The 19505-nt window shown below is 54.5% G+C and overlaps 5 protein-coding genes across 5 annotated transcripts; 3 read left to right on the forward strand and 2 right to left on the reverse strand.

Annotated features, from left to right (window-relative positions):
- Window positions 1-383: 383 nt before the first annotated feature.
- PG986_011986 (beta-tubulin) lies at window positions 384-2317 on the forward strand (the record flags this gene model as incomplete). The annotated part of the gene is made up of 6 exons (XM_066848208.1): window positions 384-395; window positions 648-671; window positions 736-761; window positions 910-951; window positions 1012-1857; window positions 1924-2317. The coding sequence occupies 6 exons, from the start codon at window positions 384-386 to the stop codon at window positions 2315-2317; spliced, it is 1344 nt and encodes a 447-aa protein (XP_066694904.1).
- Window positions 2318-3029: 712 nt separating this feature from the next.
- PG986_011987 (nitrite reductase) lies at window positions 3030-6612 on the reverse strand (the record flags this gene model as incomplete). The annotated part of the gene is made up of 4 exons (XM_066848209.1): window positions 3030-4179; window positions 4266-6271; window positions 6330-6480; window positions 6548-6612. The coding sequence occupies 4 exons, from the start codon at window positions 6610-6612 to the stop codon at window positions 3030-3032; spliced, it is 3372 nt and encodes a 1123-aa protein (XP_066694905.1).
- Window positions 6613-8431: 1819 nt separating this feature from the next.
- On the reverse strand, window positions 8432-8665 carry PG986_011988 (uncharacterized protein; the record flags this gene model as incomplete). The annotated part of the gene is made up of 1 exon (XM_066848210.1): window positions 8432-8665. One exon carries the CDS (start codon window positions 8663-8665, stop codon window positions 8432-8434), a length of 234 nt encoding a protein of 77 aa, XP_066694906.1.
- A 4855-nt stretch (window positions 8666-13520) lies between these two features.
- PG986_011989 (uncharacterized protein) lies at window positions 13521-15743 on the forward strand (the record flags this gene model as incomplete). The annotated part of the gene is made up of 7 exons (XM_066848211.1): window positions 13521-13563; window positions 13791-13913; window positions 14003-14114; window positions 14173-14377; window positions 14454-14609; window positions 14678-15129; window positions 15197-15743. The coding sequence occupies 7 exons, from the start codon at window positions 13521-13523 to the stop codon at window positions 15741-15743; spliced, it is 1638 nt and encodes a 545-aa protein (XP_066694907.1).
- Window positions 15744-17765: 2022 nt separating this feature from the next.
- Window positions 17766-18536, forward strand: PG986_011990 (uncharacterized protein; the record flags this gene model as incomplete). The annotated part of the gene is made up of 1 exon (XM_066848212.1): window positions 17766-18536. One exon carries the CDS (start codon window positions 17766-17768, stop codon window positions 18534-18536), a length of 771 nt encoding a protein of 256 aa, XP_066694908.1.
- Window positions 18537-19505: the final 969 nt, after the last annotated feature.

The raw sequence follows: 19505 nt of genomic DNA on the forward strand, positions 1-19505 counted from the left end.
AAAAAAAAACCCCCGACCACGCCACGTCCAGCACCAAGCACCAAGCAGCACCAGCACCAAGCAGCACCAGCAGCACCAGCAGGTCCTGGGCCTGCTTGTTCAGTTCTGTTATCCTACGGCTGACTGACTGACTGACAACTGACTGGCCACGAGGAAAAGCACAGACTCCAATCTTTCTGGGCCCCTCTCTCCCTCTGCCTCCCCCGTTCACCGCCGAAAATCAACAATCTCCCAACAGCGCTACCCGACTACTACAACTTCACACCTTTCCCGGTCCAAACCACCACTTCCACCTTTTCTCTCCTCTACTCTTCGCAAGTCTTAGCCTGGTTTGCCTGCTTCAGCCTTTCTCCTCGACCCTTTCCGACATAATATCGCCCATCATGCGTGAGATTGTAAGTCTGCCCTGTCTCGCCCTCGTCTCGTCTTGACTTACTTGCCCATCCTTGGACGCGTTCCAAAAGTCAATCTGATTGGCACCGACCCCTTGATTGCCCTTCCTTCCCTTTACCCCACCACCTTGCTGTTGTGTTTGCAACGACAAGCACGCGCGAATATCGCGAGCATCCGCAACACACGACCTCATTACATTCACCCGACGAGATGGAGAGCATCAACTGACATGTGGTTTTTTTTCTATGATATAGGTTCATCTCCAGACCGGCCAATGCGTAAGTTGCTGCCAACACCACAATTTCTCGCTGGGGGAATGCGGGGCTCACATGTTTGCAACAGGGTAACCAAATCGGTGCTGCTTTCTGGTGCGTATCTACTTCGCCTTCTTCTTGCCCGTTGATCGACCCGAATTCGAACCGGTTCGATGCGATACATATACAGGCTGGCAGAGGCGGCCTATCTACGTCGATCAATTTGGGAGGGCACAGGATACTGACTAGTGTTCCCTTGTAGGCAACAGATTTCCAGCGAGCACGGTCTCGACAGCAATGGAGTGTAAGTCTTGCCTGTACAACGCCGCCTTGCTTGCTTCCCGCTGACTGTTCCGTTCGATAGCTACAACGGTACCTCTGAGCTCCAGTTGGAGCGCATGAGCGTCTACTTCAACGAGGCTTCCGGCAACAAGTATGTTCCCCGTGCCGTCCTCGTCGATCTCGAGCCTGGTACCATGGACGCCGTCCGTGCCGGTCCTTTCGGCCAGCTTTTCCGCCCCGACAACTTCGTTTTCGGTCAATCCGGTGCTGGCAACAACTGGGCCAAGGGTCATTACACCGAGGGTGCCGAGCTTGTCGACCAGGTCCTGGATGTCGTCCGTCGCGAGGCCGAGGGCTGCGACTGCCTTCAGGGTTTCCAGATCACCCACTCCCTGGGTGGTGGTACTGGTGCCGGTATGGGTACTCTGTTGATCTCCAAGATCCGTGAGGAGTTCCCCGACCGCATGATGGCCACCTTCTCCGTCATGCCTTCCCCCAAGGTCTCCGATACCGTTGTCGAGCCCTACAACGCCACCCTGTCCGTTCATCAGCTGGTCGAGAACTCCGACGAGACCTTCTGCATTGACAACGAGGCCCTGTACGATATCTGCATGCGCACTCTCAAGCTGTCCAACCCCTCATACGGTGACCTGAACCACCTGGTTTCCGCCGTCATGTCCGGTGTCACTACCTGTCTGCGTTTCCCCGGTCAGCTGAACTCTGACCTCCGCAAGCTGGCTGTCAACATGGTGCCATTCCCTCGTCTGCACTTCTTCATGGTCGGCTTTGCTCCCCTGACCAGCCGTGGCGCCCACTCTTTCCGTGCCGTCACCGTGCCTGAGCTCACCCAGCAAATGTTCGACCCCAAGAACATGATGGCTGCTTCCGATTTCCGCAACGGTCGCTACCTGACTTGCTCTGCCATCTTGTAAGTTTTATCATTGGCAAATCTACTTCTCGACATGCACACATGCGCTAACATGACATTCTCTAGCCGTGGCAAGGTTTCCATGAAGGAGGTCGAGGACCAGATGCGCAACGTCCAGAACAAGAACGCATCCTACTTTGTCGAGTGGATCCCCAACAACGTGCAGACCGCCCTGTGCTCCATTCCTCCTCGCGGCCTTAAGATGTCTTCGACCTTTGTTGGTAACTCGACCGCCATCCAGGAACTATTCAAGCGTGTCGGTGAGCAGTTCACTGCTATGTTCCGTCGCAAGGCTTTCTTGCATTGGTACACTGGTGAGGGTATGGACGAGATGGAGTTCACTGAGGCCGAGTCCAATATGAATGATTTGGTCAGCGAATACCAGCAGTACCAGGATGCCGGTGTTGATGAGGAGGAAGAGGAGTACGAGGAGGAGGCTCCCATGGAGGAGGAGATGTAAATGAGTACTCGGGAGCCTCAAAAATGAACTGAAGGGTATTGGACCATCGTCGTGGCCTAGATGAGTTTGCGGATACACCATACGCCTTGGTCATTCTCATCCTCCATTACTTCACAGATTCCCCCATGTTCTTTCGCCGCTTCGACCTTCGACCTGTTCAGATAATGCATTAATCGACTCAGTTTTGGGTCTGTCGGAGGCTTTTGCGAGGCGTTTGTTAGATATACCTCTTTTGGTGTCTTGTGTCACTGGGAACAGTACAGGAGACATTTTTCATTGCCAGTAGTGACAAGAAAACAATTGACCTTCTTGTACAAATTGAAGTACTTTTTGTAATTCCAAAGCAAATGCTCCATTATAGTGCGAGATCTTCGATCTTCTGAGAAGCCTGACCGAGGTCTTCCCCATTACGTTTCCATAACACGGACATTGAATGATACAACTCGAATCAGTCACGGTCGAGACTTGGTTTAGTCAGATTCTAGTTTCCTGTATTGTGATATGTTCCATGCCATGACAGATGTGTAAATGTCTAGTGAAACGATACAATACTATCCAATCCTCCGTGCATTGAATGTCCCAAACTAGAAGTTGCTGTGTGCCATGCTGATTTATACCCATAACATCGTTTTATACGTAAATAGGAAAGAACAAATCCAGAACCCCTTCACCTTTCAACCGTGTGCGCGTGATGATGTAATGTGCTCTTGGTCTACCAGTCTGGTGCCGCACCACACCCGCCGCCGCCGCCTGCCATGATCTGGATAGGCTTCTTCCACGCCATCTTGGAACCAGGGCCGTCGTCTGCGAGGGGCTTGACACCGGGCTTCTTGGCGCGGTGGCCCTTGAACTGGATCCTCTTGTCAAGGGCGTCGAATTGGCCGGCACCGGCCTCGCCCTTCTTGACCATCCACCGGGCGGTACCGAGCTCGCGGTCCAGCTCGTCGACGGGGGGCAGCTTGATGTAGACCTGGGCAGGGCCACCAGCGGCGTCGGCACGCTCCTCGACATCGAAGGTGGCGATGGACATCTCGGCGTCGTTGTTGCAGGAGCCCGACGAGAGGTCGAAGTTGCGCTTGTGGAAGGGGCACGAGACCCAGGGAGACTTGGCGTCGCCGCAAGGCTCCTTCGTGGGAGTACTAGCATCACCATCGCCGCCATTGGGGGTGGTGGTCTTGTTGACCACTTCTTGGCCGATCAGGCCATCTGACAGGGCAAAGGCACGCTTGTGAGGGCACATCTGCTGGGTGGCGTAGTAGCGGCCCCGGACGCGGAACAGGGCGAGCTGAGTGTCACCGCGCTTGATGGTGGCCGAGATGCCGTTGGGGGTCTCGTCGGCGCCCGCAAAGTACGAGGCCCCGATGACGGGCTGCCAGGCCGTCTGGGACCAGCGACTGCGCAGACCCTTGAAGTCCTCCTTGGCGGGCTCCTTGGCCCACATGACGGGCCGCGTCTGCTCGCGGTCCTTTTCGACCTCCATGCTGTCGGCCGTCTCGTCCGTGTTGGCGAACTGCTTGAACTTGGCCGCGATGGCCGGGTTGCGGATCGCCTCGGCCCACTCGTCGAAGAAGGAGTCGACGAGCTCGCGCATCTGGGCCTCGAGGGATGCACAGAGGCCCAACTTGTCCTCGAGGACGACCTCCTTGAGGTACTGGATGCCGCCGGGCAGCTGCTCGAGCCAGCGGGCGGTGCGCTGCAGTTTGTCGGCCGTGCGGATGTAGAACATGAGGTAGCGGTCAAGGATGGGGATCACCTCGGTCGGCGGCACGTCCTTGGCCAGGAGCTCCGAGTGTTTGGGCTTGGCGCCGCCGTTGCCGGCGACGAAGATGTTGAAGCCTTTTTCTGTGGCAATGAGACCGAAGCTGTAGAGAGAGAGAGAAGGGTGACGTTGTCAGTGCCTTGTTGCGTATGCGGATATGACGGTAAGGGGGAAGGGGGGTTAACTCACTCTTTGTTCTGGGCTTCGGCACACTCACGCACACAGCCGCTGACACCTCCCTTGATCTTGTGCGGGGCGCGGATGCTCTTGTAGCGCTCTTCCAGCCTCACAGCCATGCCGACACTGTCACCTATCCCGTAGCGGCACCACGTGGTGCCAACACAGCTCTTGACTGTCCGCAGGGACTTGGCGTACGCGTGCCCACTCTCCATGCCAGCCTCTACAAGTTTGGTCCATATGGGGATCAGATCCTGTTTCTTGGCTCCAAACATGTCGATGCGCTGACCACCCGTGATCTTGGTGTACAGGTTGTATTCCTTGGCCACCTGGCCTATGGCGATCAGCTTCTCGGGTGTGATCTCACCGGCCGAGACGCGCGGCACGACGGAGAAGGTCCCGTTGCGCTGGATGTTGCCCAGGAAGCGGTCGTTGGTCTCCTGCAAACCGTGGGTGGGCGTGTCCATGACGTGCCGGTTCCAGAGGGAGGCGAAGATGCTGCCCACGGTGGGCTTGCACGCCTCGCAGCCGTCCGAGTTCTTGTCGTTGCCCGCCTCGCGCATGACTTCGGGGAACGTCTTGAGGCCCTTCACGCTGACAATGTTGTAGAGGTCGGCGCGGGAGTAGCTGAAGTGCGCGCAGATGTAGTTGGTTACTTCGTTGCCCATGTCCTTCATCGTCTTGTTGAAGATGGTCGTCACCAGCGGCATACAGCCGCCGCAGCCCGTGCCCGCCTTGGTGCAGGCCTTGACCTCGCCCAGGGTCTTGCAGGTGCCCTCCTTGACACTGGTGACCACATCGCCCTTGGTGACGTTGTGGCAAGAGCAGATCTGGGTGTCGTCGTCGAGATCCGCGCCGTCGTCCTCGCCTTCCTTCTTAGCGCCCAAGATCAGTTGGCCTGGCGGTACGTCTAGCTCCTTCTGGTTCTTAACTATAGGTACAAGCCTGATATAGTCGCTCGTGTCGCCGATCATCATGCCGCCAAGCAAGTATTTGCCATCCTCTGTGAATATGTACTTCTTGTAGATATGCTGAAAGGGGTCTTTGTAAGTGAGGGCTTTGACGGTAGGTTGCAGGGTACCGCTGGCCGCAGAATTATCAGCCCCCTGGGCTGCCGATTTCCTCCTAGCTGCTCTCGCAGGCAAGTAGCTGGGCCCGTCACGGTCGGCAAAGAAGTCACCGAAGCTGGCTACGTCGACACCGAGCAGCTTGAGCTTTGTACTCAGATCTGGACGTTTAAAGACTCTAGGCGTGTGGAGCTTCGCTTGCGTGAGGTTGAAGGAGAGAACGTCGGCCATCTCCACGCCGGGGGCGATGAGGCCGAAGGTCTGGTTGTGCCAGCTGGCGCACTCACCGATGGCGTAGACATCGGGGACGTTTGTGCTCAAGTCGTCGCCAACGATGAAACCCCCTCCGCGCTCGGCGCACTTGATGCCGGCGGTTCTTGCCAGGCTATCGCGCGGGTGCACGCCGATAGCGAAGCAGATTGTGGAGCATTCCATCTCCTCTCCGTCCTCGAAGGTGACCCCTATCACATTGTTCCCCTCGTCGGTCTTGATTGTGGCAACGCGCCTTCGGAGCAGGATGTCCACTCCGAGTTCTGTGACCTTCTCGATGACGAGCCCGCCAGCATCGGCATCGAGTTGTCGGCTCAGGACCCAGCGGTTCCTCTCGATGAGCTTTACTTTCGAGAAGCACTCCAGGTCCATCATGGCTTTGGCGGCTTCGAGACCCAACAGGCCGCCGCCGACCACCATCCCGACGGTTCCCTTCTTGGATTCACCAAAGGCGATGAGCCGCTCCAGGTCTTCTATTGTCCGGTACACGAAGACACCATTTGCGTTGTGGCCTGGTGTTTGCCTGGGTAGTATAGCATCCGAGCCAGTGGCCAAGACCAGGATGTCATAGGAGATGACATCGCCATTTTGGCAGGTTACTGTTTTGTCATCCGCATCTATGGATGTGACTAGGGTGTTAACGTGATAGCCAAGTTGGTTTTCGGGTGCATGTTTCGAGTACTGCATGGCCAGTCAGCAACATTCTCTCCCAAAACGCAGCATGGGGGCGGCGACGCACCCAGTCTTGCGGGTTCAAGTATAAGTTCTCGACCTTGCGGTGGTCGAAGAAACTCGTCAAGCCCACTCTGTTGTATGCTAAATGCGGCTCTTCGCCAATGACTACTATGTCGTATTCGCGAGGTCGTGCATCGAGTTTTAGTACTTTCTCTCTGGCGGCATCGTTAGATGGAGCTGAAAAGAGACATCTTTTTCTTTTTGCCTATGGTATTGACTTACATGAAGGCTATACCCACCATGCCCAACCCGACGACGACCAACTTCTTTCGTGGCCCAACGGCCATGTTGAGTGGTCTAGCAAAGAAGCAATAGCGAAAACGACGTCTCGTCGATATGGTGTCACCCAACCAGCTAGCTTACTGAGCAGTAATTAGAAAGAGAGAGAGAGAGAGAGAGAGAGAGAGAGAGAGAGAATGTACAGATGCTGTGTTACCACTTTGGTAGCCAAACTTGTCACTGGAGGGTAAGCGAATGATATTTGGATGTGATTTTGTTACAGCATTGGAAAAGAAGTAAGAGAAGAGATGCAGAGATGGCTCGCTGGAATCTACCTGCATGCTACAGTGGGAATTCACTCGAATATCAGCTTTAAGCTGGGATCGAAGCTTGAGATGCGCATCTCCGCGACACCGATAGTCTTCGAGCGACCACAGCCGGGGGCTGCGAGGATGCTATTGGATCCTATTGGACGAGAAGCCAGAGACGCAGTGGTTTGGATCTTGCCCTGCCTGCGGCGGGGATGCTACAGTACAAGCCCGAGGAGAGTGTTTCTGCCTTCTCCGGCACCTTGGAATTTCGGGTACCTAATGCAGGCAATGTGTCATGCGGTTTGCGTGTGATGCTGGAGGGCGACATCCTTCCTCGCCGTGCATCATGGGCAATCGAGCCATTGTTCAATGTTGATAACGGAAAGTCGAGATAAGTACACCCCTCGGGCCAATCAGGACGAGCCTTTCGCAGGAGCCGTCTTCCTGGTTCGGTTAGGTAGCGACGTAGCGTGGCAGGAGTTGTAGCACCGCGGAGAAGTAAGAGCGCGGAGGAGAACGGATTGCCTCCAGTGGGGCTCCATGACTTTGAGTTACTCGAATATGCCCCGACTGCTGTTGCTGTTGCTGCTGCTGCTGCTGCTGCTGCTGCTGCTGTGTCCCTCGTTGCCTTTGTTTCTCTTTCTCTCTCCTTTTGGCTTGCATTGGCAGGAGAGGAAGGCACGAGTCAATCTGGGCAACCATGTGTTACTCCCGAGGTCCCGTTCGGGCAGATCCGGACTGCTGCAACTTTCGCCTGCAATCTTCAAGCCATCCATGCGGCTCAAGCAACTCCGCGCCAATCGTCGGCCTTTCCTTAGTAATAGACGTACGACGTTAATCACCTCGGAACTCTATCGCTCAATAGTCGGTATCCTCTTGGTATTGCTAGTTTTTCTCTCTTTCTTTGCTGTTGTTGTGACATCGTGAAACCCGGCCTGGAGCAGGCATGGCAGGCCAGCACTGCTGCTCCTGCCATATAATGCCGTCCTGTACGGAACAGAGATCATTTGATGACATGGCATGATGTTTATCGTCACCTTCTAGATATTACCTGCATATTGCTTGCAGCAAGTTGGCGGTCAGGCCTGGATACGTAATAGATAGACTCTATCTGTGACTATGGCGATGAGTTATGATATCTATGTATCTTGCGAGGAGGTTGCCTCCCCGTCGTCCTCGATACAATTCTAGACAACGATACCTTTGGTATCAGGCTCGACAAGAATGCCGCCATCCCTTCACGCAATATACGTACATGACGTCCTCAGATCTACCTCGTAAAGTCCGCGTGTTCCTCATTTTTGGGGTTTCCAAGCTTACCGTTGACTCTCATCTCTTCCTAATCCAGCGGCACCGATCCCTCCAAGAGCGCCTATCCTGAAACCCCCATTCCTGATCTATGGCACGATGGATTCTGATCCGTGCTGAATTTATCCAGGGCCCGTCCTGGCCATAGGCTAACCAAGTGCCGACCATGGAGCGGCGGTCGCCTTCGAGATAGACAATGGGTCCCAAAACGGGGTCTTCGACAACGGAGCCCCGGCAGCCAAGCGTTCCCGTTAGCATGCGCATCATTTCACGGGGGAAAGTCATTAGTAAAGATCCTAAGACGTGGCTCCCACTCGCGCTGGGATAACCCGTGAATCGTCGTCATGACGGCGCTGCCCGCTTCCGGTTCCTGCTCCGGGGCGCCGTTGGACGGCGGCATGAAGCCTACGCGGCGCCGGTGGGCGCGTATGTGGATGGTCGGTCCGCCGACGACGGCACCGGCACCCAGGGAGTGGCGAAGTCTGCCGAGAAGACTGCACATTCTTGAGGAAACCTGCTTTTTCTTCTTCTGAGGGAGGCGGGACTTATGTACAAATAAAACCCGTATTGCAGGTGTGACGGGTTGGGAGTTCACTTTGTCCAGATTCTGATACTGATGACAGGAATGTTGGTTGCATTCAACTTCTACACACCGCGCGTATGAGAACCAAAGTCAACGGCCGCCTTCAAATACAGCCCAGGTAAGGTCTCCAGGGGCTTCTTCCGAATCGACACAAAGCCATTGTGTTCACGATACTTCGTGGTTCGCAACCAGCTGTACTGACCCGTCTTTGAGCAAAGCTGGTGGCACAGAAATGCCCCGGCAGAAGCAATAAAGGCATTGTGACGTCCTTTCCTTGAGCGTTGTAGGATGAAAGAGCTTTCTGGTCGGGCTGACCAAGTCCCAGATGGCAACGGGACGGCAAAGGAATAAGCCACCTGCTTCGCGTCACTGTGCAACCCAGTCCCCCGATTCTCTTATGGCCATACTTCTGCTTCAAAGGAAGTTCTGGCTGCAGCCAGGCAGGTCTGGGTGGACCGAGCATGACAAAATCACCTCATTTCCACATCTCACGCGATCGAGAAAGCCTTGACGGACACTGTCTATTCAACTCAGTAAAGGCAGACAGACGGCATCTTGTCGAAGCGACAGAGTGGGTGGCGTCCAAAAATACAGAGACGGGAGACACGTATTATTGTTTACTTGCATGCAGCCCATCCTGACAGGTCCACAACAAAAACGGTACATCCGGGGCTGCCAGGATGTTGTGTTCTGACCATGCAACATGGCCACTTTCCATCTGGAGCTTCAAGGCTATTCTCGTAACTGACCGACAGACAGGCAGGCCCCATGTTGACCAGAGCATCTCACCTGCCGAAGAATAAACAAAAATGAGATGATGAATGTGGAATGAGATGATGAATTGTGAGGTTTCGACCACTGGCTGCACGGGCCAGTGGGTATTCATGTCTTCATCGCATGCCCCTTGCCGTTCCCATGTTGACTAACCTCACGGACATGCCGAACGGTCGATAGGGATTCGGCGGGCTGTGATAGGCGGGAGCGTGTGTTGGAGAAAAAAACAGAAGAAAAAAAGGAGGAGCCTCTGCCGCCCACCCAGGCCAGCCAGCCCTCAGACCAACCAGCCACAGCACCCTGCCACCGACGCAATGCCATGGAATCCTTGGAATTGCTCCAGAATCCTTCGCGGGCATCTTGCCTTTGGCTGCAGCTGATGCAGCTGAGATCCAACAATTCCTTTTCCGCACATCTGCTGCATGTCCGCATGCGGACGTGTTTCGGCTGGGCTGGCGATGTAACCTCGGGCCCTTCGAAACCCCCGCCCAAACAGGAAAGCTTCCAGAAGGCTGAGGCCCTGGAAATGACGCTAAGCTTGGCTGAAACGTGCCTGCATGTGCTGGCGTACAAGCTGACAGGTAACCAACCTATCATTCCCTACGGCCTACCTACTACCACTACTACTACTGCTGCTGCTGCTGCACTGGATAGGCCCATCGACCAGTCGGGCGTGGTGTCCCACAGCATCCATTAGTTGTGCTGTTTGGAGAACCTCGAGTTCGCATATGAAGTTGGGGGGCCGCCCTGTTTGCGAGAGCTCGAGATGCGCCCGGGAACCAGTCGTCTAACGCGGCTGTTTTCCGAGGGCTCATCCCATCGTGCTCTCTGCTTGGGCTCACACCGCTCCGAACCAGATGCCGCAATAAATGCTTTTATTAGCGCAAGGAGATTTTCCGCCGGCTCAAAGGATTACCGCAAATACATCATTTTTGTCCGCTGGACTGGGATATTGGGGCACGTGGAGCACAAGGATTCTTTTTTGGATGCGTCGTAGTAGTACGTAATCGTAGAATAGCGGCGTGTTTCACGCGTCTGCGGAACGGTTCGATACTGTCAACTTGCATCGTCCCAGAGAGGTTTTAACGGTATTGCAGGTTCCTGGCGGCTATTCGAAGTAGCATTGGCCAGGTTCTCCCTGGAGGGCAGGCTAGTGTCGCCTAGAGTTGCAGCTTGCCTCTTAGTCGAGACGTTACTGTACCTATGTAAGGTAGTCAGGGAGGTCAGACCTGGGGAGAAGGACGTTCGTTGGTCGTTGGAATTAAACCTCGACCACCGAAAATGAGAGGAAAACCACCGCTAGGTATTGATTGATTGCACTGACCGTAGCGGCCGCTTGCTGGCCACTACGGAGTCCTGACTGCTATGTCGGCCAAACACAGTCAACCCTAGCACTTTAGGCTTGCTTTCCAATAACGCTCAAACAAACCCAAGAGCAAGCCTGCGGCGTACCCCATTGGCCCCTACATCTGACCTTACGTTAGACCGTTGGGGATCCAAGTGTGGTGAATGCAGTCTTTTGTTTCTCTCGGCCAGCGTTGCCACACACTCGTGTTCCCCAAGAGCGACACATCGTGGCCCGTTGTGTAAAAAAGAGAAACATCAGATTGCCCGATTCAGGCACGGATTCCCACGTGGAAGCGGACCGGTAAGACCTCCCCAAGATCTGAGGGCTCGGTCAGGTTTGACCAAGTCTTTTTAGATATATCACTTTATTTGCCAATATACATCTCCCTTGAGAGGTCTAGACTTGCAACGGTATGCCGTGAACAAACTGTACTGCATCGCAATATGTACGGCAGCTTTCGCACAGATCCATGCCCAAGAAACCCCGGCGAACTCTACGGGATGTGTCGAAACGAATACTGGTACATACAGGGTCTTCGTGGCATGCCATCATCACCATCATCATATGGCAGCAAAGGACTGCATGTCATATCGTCCTGGACCGTCCTGGGCAAGTGAACGCGGTAGTGATTGGCACGGAAGATGCCGGTAACCCTGTTCCGACACAGTCATCAAAGAACGGGCCTTTCCGTTGCACAATGATGTCTTCGACGCGCAGGCAATTTATTGAGTCTTTCAGATTGATGGGTTTAGGAGGCTGGCTAGGCATGCATACATTTAACCCCAGGATCGAATTGCAAGTATTGCGCTGTTGTGCACTTTTGAGCCGGCCTATCGTGAGGGGGATGAGAAGATTTGCACATAAGCGGCCTACATTACAGTACCACTAGTCGTGCTGGTAAGCAGAGAGACCAGATGATCTTGGATAGTTGGTATACTGGCCCCGTCCAACATTCAATTCAATCGATAGCTTGTTGGCGTTTAAGCCCAAACTGGCATGTATGCTCCGATGTGACCCTGGGCTGAACTGGAAGCTGGACCCCTTGGCTTGATCGTTTGTCCACCTGCGACTTGTAACCATCGCTAGCAGGGATACTTCCATGCATAGGCCTTAGGCCCAGCCCAAATCAGCTTCCTACAGAATGTACAATTGTCATATCCCTGATCGACGCGACGGTATCTCCTGAGCATCGCATTCTGACGGATTCATCCATCATGCATGCCTATCAATAACCCCGAGTTTGTGAACCCTGGTTACTACATATGTACTGACTGTACTGACTGCTGAACATGCCAGACCAGTGTGTCAGCATTCGCAACACTCGCTATCGAGGTGCAGTAAGGTAAGGAAGTAGGTATGCCGGCCGATAGCCGCCTATTTGATACGGTATAAGAAATAGCAGGACACCAACTCAACACAAGTTGTCAGTGACCGCTTGATAGCAAGGGTCCTGCCCCTACCACTGATGTGAGGTATGTACATATGTATGTATGTATGTATGGAGCCAGTGCAACAGCATGAAGAAACGCTACCTACGCATCTCCGTTGTGACGGCGCACGATCATCAGACAAGAATAAGCAATGCGGGTTTGAGGCAGAGTGTGTACGGAGGTATCAGGGCTTGATAGGATAGCGGACAAGCACGTATCGACTCGTTAAGTACCTGGCAGGCAGACAGCAGGTATGGACACATGATGAAATGGAACCCCGGGCCATGTCGAGAAGGAAAAAAAAGAGAGAGAGAGAGAACGAGAACTAACTGGGGTCTGGGCTGGGTTCTAGGTGTCCCATGAACTGATCTGCAGGCCGCTAAGCTAAAATAGTGACCTGCAATTACTTAAGAAACCAACCATCAGAATCCCAGTGCTCGCCTGCTTTGTCCCACGCTGCCCATCGCCGCCCACGCCCGCGAGCCGCTCACGAGTTATTACTTGCCTACGACTACTGCACTGTCTGCATTGCCTACATAGGTACCTAACATATTGATCGATTCCGTCTTGGAATATTGTTACAGGCCTACATATCTGCATGCCTGCCTGTTGGCACAATCTATCGTGGTGGCTGGTAAGAGCATAATCAGCCGTACCTACCTGCGCTGCACACAGTAGCAGCTGACTGAGTCGTAGCAATTGATTGAAGCAGGCAACTCGCACGTGGGAATCAGCCACTAGGTACGGTGCAAAAGCGCATTACTTTACCTCCGTCTGCGTGCCGTCACTCGTCGATCCTTTATCAGGGCCCCATAAGTGTTCCAGAACCGTGCAAGTCTGGAAAGCCTAGGGAGGAACGAATGAATAGGAAGAAGGGGGGGTGAGCAACAGCGAGACTGAGAGCTCCGAGCAGGATTATTCTTACTATTCTTATTACCATCGTGGACTGGCATATCGATGGGGTCTATTATTCCTTTTCTGCCATACCATACCCCAAGTATACCAGTACATCTCGAGTCGAGATCCGAAACTTAATTCATCGAGCACACCCAACGAGCAACGACCGCCTTGCCCTGCCCCTCCTGGCCGACCCAACCCAAGCCCGGTCACCGACAACCGACTGACAGCTTTCTCCTCTGTCGCTGTTCAAATCTTCGAGTCTCTCCGACAACCCGTCCCAGACAAACCGCAGCATCGAGGGAGAGCAACCCTTAATGCAGCCATGGGCAACAGTCAGGGCAAGCCCGTTGACCTCAACGGCGAAGGTATGTTGATATCCGCATTCCGATTGATTACCCCGTCCCATCCCATTGCAATTTAATCTATTGCATACCCTCACAGCGCCGCATCTCCATCAACGCCCGCCCAGGTCCTGGCCGTGGTGGAGGTGTGAACGAACCCCTCCTAGTTGTGCAGTCCTTCCGGACCCCTTCAACCCGCGTTGCCTCCGTCGTCGAATAAGACAATAGCTGACAGAGCTCAATCGTACCAGTAAACCTCAACCATTTCCGCCTACTTCGAGTCGTCGGTCGTGGTGCGTTCGGCAAAGTTCGAATCGTCGAGAGGAAAGACACATCGCTCTCCTTTGCCCTGAAATACATCCGTAAGGATGAGGGTACGTTACAAACCCATCACCCTCCTGCCCAGGATCGAGAGAAGAAAAGACACAGAGATAGTCGGACCAAAGCTGAGATCCGGTTACAGTCGTTCGATCCGAAAGCGTTAGAAATATAATACGAGAGCGGCGCATGCTCGAGCATGTGAACCATCCCTTTATTTGCAATCTGCGCTACAGTTTCCAGGATATCGAGTATATGTAGGATCCCCTCTGGCTTCCTTTGTCCCGAAGCCCTTTTACTAAGTCGACACAACAGGTACTTGGTGGTTGATTTGATGAGCGGCGGCGATCTACGATTTCACATTTCCAGAAAGACCTTTACCGAGGAGGCAGTGCGGTTTTGGATTGCCGAGCTGGGTTGCGCTCTCCGATACGTCCACGGGCAGGGCATCATACATCGCGATGTCAAACCCGACAACGTGCTCCTGGATGCGGACGGCCATGTTCATTTGACCGATTTTGTGAGATTTGGCCCCCTCAACCCTTCATGACTCTACCGATGCGGGGGGTACTGGAACTAACACTAGCTTCTACCAGAACGTTGCGTCAGATGTTATACCAGGCAAGGTGCTGACCAGCAAGTCGGGCACATTGGCATACTTGGCCCCCGAGGTCTATAGCGGCAAAGGTTACACTGTGACTGCCGATTGGTGGTCCCTGGGTGTTTTGTTTTACGAATGTATATACAACAAAGTATGTCATCTACCGCCCATGCGTACGTCTCCGATGTTGGCAGTAACTAACCAAGTGTGCAACAACAGCGCCCCTTCGAAGGAAACTCGGAATCTAGTCTATCGGCGACCATTCAAGCTGCGAGCCCCAAATGGCCCATCACCTCGCCGCCCGTCACCCTCCCCTGCCTCTACGCGATCCAGGCCGCTCTGACAGCCGACCCGGACAAACGGATGGGGGCTACCTGGGATAGCTTCGTTAGGCACCAGTTCTTCCAAATGATTGATTTCGATGCCTTGGAGCGGAAGGAGGTAGAACCCGTCTTCGTGCCGTCTTCGGATAAGACCAATTTTGATGCCACATATGATCTCGAAGAGTTACTGCTCGAAGAGGCCCCTTTGGAAGCAAGAGCACGCAGACAAAAGCCACGCGAGAAGTTGAAGGACGATGCAACCGAGAAGGAAATCCGCGAGGAAGAGCTGTACCGCTCTATTGAACGCGACTTCTGCCCCTTTGATTATACGGTGGCGGCGTACAACAAGTGAGTTGCTTTTGATGTCAAACTGTGCATTTGCATGAATAGCGCAGCCTTTGCTAACTCGACATAGACTTGCTGCAATGCAAAACGGGGAGGGCGAGTCGAATAACGGTGCCGGCCAGACCGAGGACAATGCCCACGCTCATGGGCAAGCGATGAGCGTAAACACCGCCGTACCTGCCATGCCTACCAACGGCAACCCTTCGCAATACCAGACAGGTCCAGGACAGCAACCCCAACAACACATGGAGGCACACAATCGACCCCACGACCCTCGTCAAGCGCGCGGAGGACCGGCCAGGCCTCCTCCACTGCCGCCGTATCCAAACTCGTATGCGGCTGGCCACCACAGGTCGCAACCTTCGGGCATGCGAGTTCAGTCTCCAACGGGTGGTATCCAGATGACAATCGATGCTGCAGGCAGCTGGTCACAACTGGCGAGGCAAGACGCGACGCTGCCGGCGGATGCCAACACGGCCCCCGACGACAAAACCAGCAGCTCCAGCGGTGGTGGTGTGTTTAGTATATTTGGGCGCAAAAAGGGTCGCGGCCACAGCCCCAAGCCGAAAGAGAGGGGAGTTTTGGGGAAGGAGGGCGCACGAGTTATTATTGGTTGATGGTTTTCTGCATATCCGGCTTTCTTCTGCGCATCTGGACGGGCGGACATGAACGACACTATGGGTTGCACCATTATACCCTATCAGGTGCAATTCATCACATTTTTCCCATTTTGAGCAATTATGAGCGCTGGACTTTGGGATTGGTCACGGATACTGGCCTACGATGTCAACTGTCCTTGGGGATGGATTTGGGGCAATGGTATCGCATTGTAAAAACAAGGAAATGGCGGCGGCCGTTGCTGCCTATGCCCCCTGAACTTGTATGAATAGGGGCGAGGGCAAGAGTATAATCTCACCTGGCTACACCTATTCGATCGCTATCAAGCTACTGTCGACGTCTCGTGTCGCGCGGGCGGCACCATCTCGAATGGAGCTGGCTGGCTTCTCTCGATCACTGGGGGATGATTCGACCTACAGTGCATCCACTCGAGATACTGAAGCATTCTGAGCGAAGATTTGTCATGGTAGGACTCTCTGGTGTTGAATTAGCCGCGGAACCGGTATGGTCTGGTCGCTGTTGAAGCCTGCAGCACAAGTAGAATGGATATATGGCCCTCTTGGGCTTGCGCATCGGTACAAGGAGTCTGGTGAAGTCACTGCATCGGAAACGGTAGCTGTACTCGACCGTCACTCGCTTCGATCGTATGTTTGGTATGGACCGACAAATGGAACAACATTTATGCCAATGAGATCAATGATATACGCACACTGCGAAGAAGAAGAAAAAGGACGTGAATCGGGACTGATTTGTGCTTGGCCTACCCCAAATGTAGCCCCTAATCCGCTGGCCCGAGTAACTCTTTCTCCTGTCAACCTCGAATTGAGGCTCAACCAGATGTGTCCTACCAGGCCTACATGCACCTGTCGTATACTCGGGCAGTTCGGTCGGGACGTACTGACAAACAGGGCGAAAGCTGCATGGGCACGATTGCTAAAGATTCCAGTTATTGGCCAGTGTGGTTGTACTTGGTTGAGGTGGCACGCCACTCTTCTCTCCGAGGATGGCCCATTCTCCAGACCTTACCCTTGCTCAGATGGTTTTGCCTTCTGGTGTTGGTTCACCGAAGAAATGTTGCCATTGTTGGGGGAGGCGGGGGAAGCCTCAGCAAACACGGGCGAGGCTTACTCCAAACCCCTCACTCGGGAACACAGCCCACCTGCGTGAAGCAAGCCTCCCACGCCCAGCTAAATTGCTTGGGTAGGGACGCGTTTGGCTCCTGACCGGGTTGGTGCCAAGCGCGACCAGGCTTCACTACACTTGGGCGATTAGTTGGTTGCCTCGCGAGGCTCGCGAGCCGCTTGCGTGTCTGGTTTGCCGTACACGACCCAACATCTTGAAAAGAATGCGAATGGACGGGCAGCCCTCGAGTCTGGAGTACCCGCCCCGTTGATGTATGTGTGTGTGGGAGATTCGAAAATGCACACCTAAGAACACAAACAGGTGTGAGGCTCTGCTCTGATTGCTTCCGCATACTCACCGTGCGCATGCCCTCTGTTTGAGACAGCGGTTGCAGGTAGATACAATGGAACCAGGAGCGGGCAGAGGAGGCATGGCATGGACAGGGAAACACACACGGCTCATATATATAGAGGCTCTGTCTCTCGCCCTGTTATCGAGAGAATCTTATGTTTGCCCTCCCCAGCCTCCTTTTCAACTGTCTATCCCTGCCCACTTCATGTCCTTGTGATGCTCATCAAGAAGGCGTCCAGGCCGGTAGTGCACCTAGTATAAGTTACCTAGATCTACGGGAGAAACACCTTGATTGGGCCCCGGGGAGCCAAGGGTGTCATCTTTCACAAAACTACAGAGTCATACATCGTATCACTGGGCAAAGAAGCGAGCACGGGCTTGCTAGGGCGGCACACCGTCACCCCTAACCTGAACGCCCCCAATTACTTGCTCTTTCTACTACACCCACCATCGCTGAGGCTGACCCGAAATCTCAACGGTCTGAGCGAACCCACCAGCCCCTTTCGTCATAAGAATCTCTTGGTTGCCGATCCCCTGACACATACAAAATGGGTGGTCACCATCATCGCTCCTCGGACGCCGCGTCCCTGTACTCACGTTCTTCCTACGGCTCCCGCTCGTCCTATTCCTCCGGTTCCGGCTCTTCGCGCTCCTGTGGCAGCAGCAGCAGCAGCAGCAGCAGCAGTGGCGGCGGCCGGAGTCGCCACTCCTCCGGGAGCCACTCCCCCTCCTCCTCGTCTCGCTACTCCAAGGCCTCCTCGCACGGGTCGAACGGCAGCGTGAGCCGACGCGTCGACAAATTCGACAACCCGGCCCTCCGCATAATGGCTCACATTGTGCGCGGGCCCTTCGCGGGTCATTCGGGCGGCAGGGGCAGCATGCACTCGCATCACCACCGACACCACTCGTCTTCTTCCTCGAGCGGGGGCGGCAGCAAGCGCCGCCGGAGCCGTGGCCGGTCGCCGGCGTCGTGGGACTCGGATAGCAGCGACAGCGGCAGTGATGATGAAAGCGATGATGGCGGGAGCAGTCGGTGCTCCTCGCCGACGCGGTTCGGGTATGGGCCTGGTGGTCCGGTAGGGCCCATGGGCGGCAGTCCGTATGGACCCGCGGGCTTTGTTCAGCCGAGCGGTCGTGGCGGCGGCGGCGGCGGCGGTTATGGTGGTGGTGACAGTCCGAGATACGGCGTGCCTGTTTCGGCGCCCCTTCCTTGTGTTGGCGGGCCACCGCGGAGGGTGGCGGCGCCAGATCCGATGTGGTCGATCCCGCAGCCGGGACAGAGGTACCGGCAACCGACTGTGGAGTTGGTGAACGAATAAGGAGGAAAGAAGCTCTTCCGGGCTTGTGTAGTGCACAGCCATCTTCCCCCTTTCTGCTCTGTTGCTCTGCTTGTCTGGTATGATGCTTCTCTTTTTCGCTTGTTCTTTTCTTTTTCTCTCCAGTACGGGCTTACAAGTGCTTTCTGTTCAAGGCTGGTATGAAAGTTCTACGGCGTTGAAGGAGTCCAGGTCATATCCAAGTCCTTGGCGAAGGCTGGCACTCGGAGTTGTTGACTTCTTGGTCCATTTACTATCGTTTCGCTAGGTATCTACAGGAGCAACTCCAAAAACAATGTACCCATGTGTTATTCCGACATCACACACTCTGGGATTCAACGAGTTGATTATCGATCACCAGTTTCCATTCATGTGTCCATCGTACAACACTCCGTGCTGGGCCGCATTCGATGCATCGTGCTTGATCCATTCCCCAGACCCGCAGGTGTGGATGGATTCTGCATCTGCCGGCTTACAGAGCAGCTAAGCGTGCGAATGACAAAGGGGGATGTGTACGACAGGCAGACGCACAGCAGCAGCGGCTCCGCTGGGCGCTAGACAACAAGGTACCTGATAATGTTCGGTGTAGGAATCAATGGTGGTGGACGGGACACGGGACGTACGGCAGGCTGGATGAGCCACACCACCCAGCCACATCATGTCTTGACCCACCCGGTGGACCTGTCGATTGGCTGAAAGGGCAAAAGAGCATTTCATGGAATGACAGAAGCTCATTGACTGACTACTACCTGCCGCACTTAAGGTATGTAGGTTAATAAGTACATCAAAAGATGCCCTAGGTAATGATATGCGCCTACCCGTAGCTGCCTGGTTCTGCCTGGCCAGCTCCAGTCTAAGCCACGCACTGTCCACCCATCGGTGCCTGGCCATCGCCAGTCATTCGGCAAGAGCGTCGTCTAGCGGGCATGCACTCCGAGGAACAGGAAGGTTGGATCCTCCTCTGCCTATGTA

The sequence above is a fragment of the Apiospora aurea genome (genome assembly GCF_038362705.1).
Source record: "Apiospora aurea strain CBS 24483 chromosome Unknown utg000008l_segment0_segment0, whole genome shotgun sequence".
In the NCBI taxonomy this organism is placed as follows: Eukaryota; Fungi; Ascomycota; class Sordariomycetes; order Amphisphaeriales; family Apiosporaceae; genus Apiospora; species Apiospora aurea.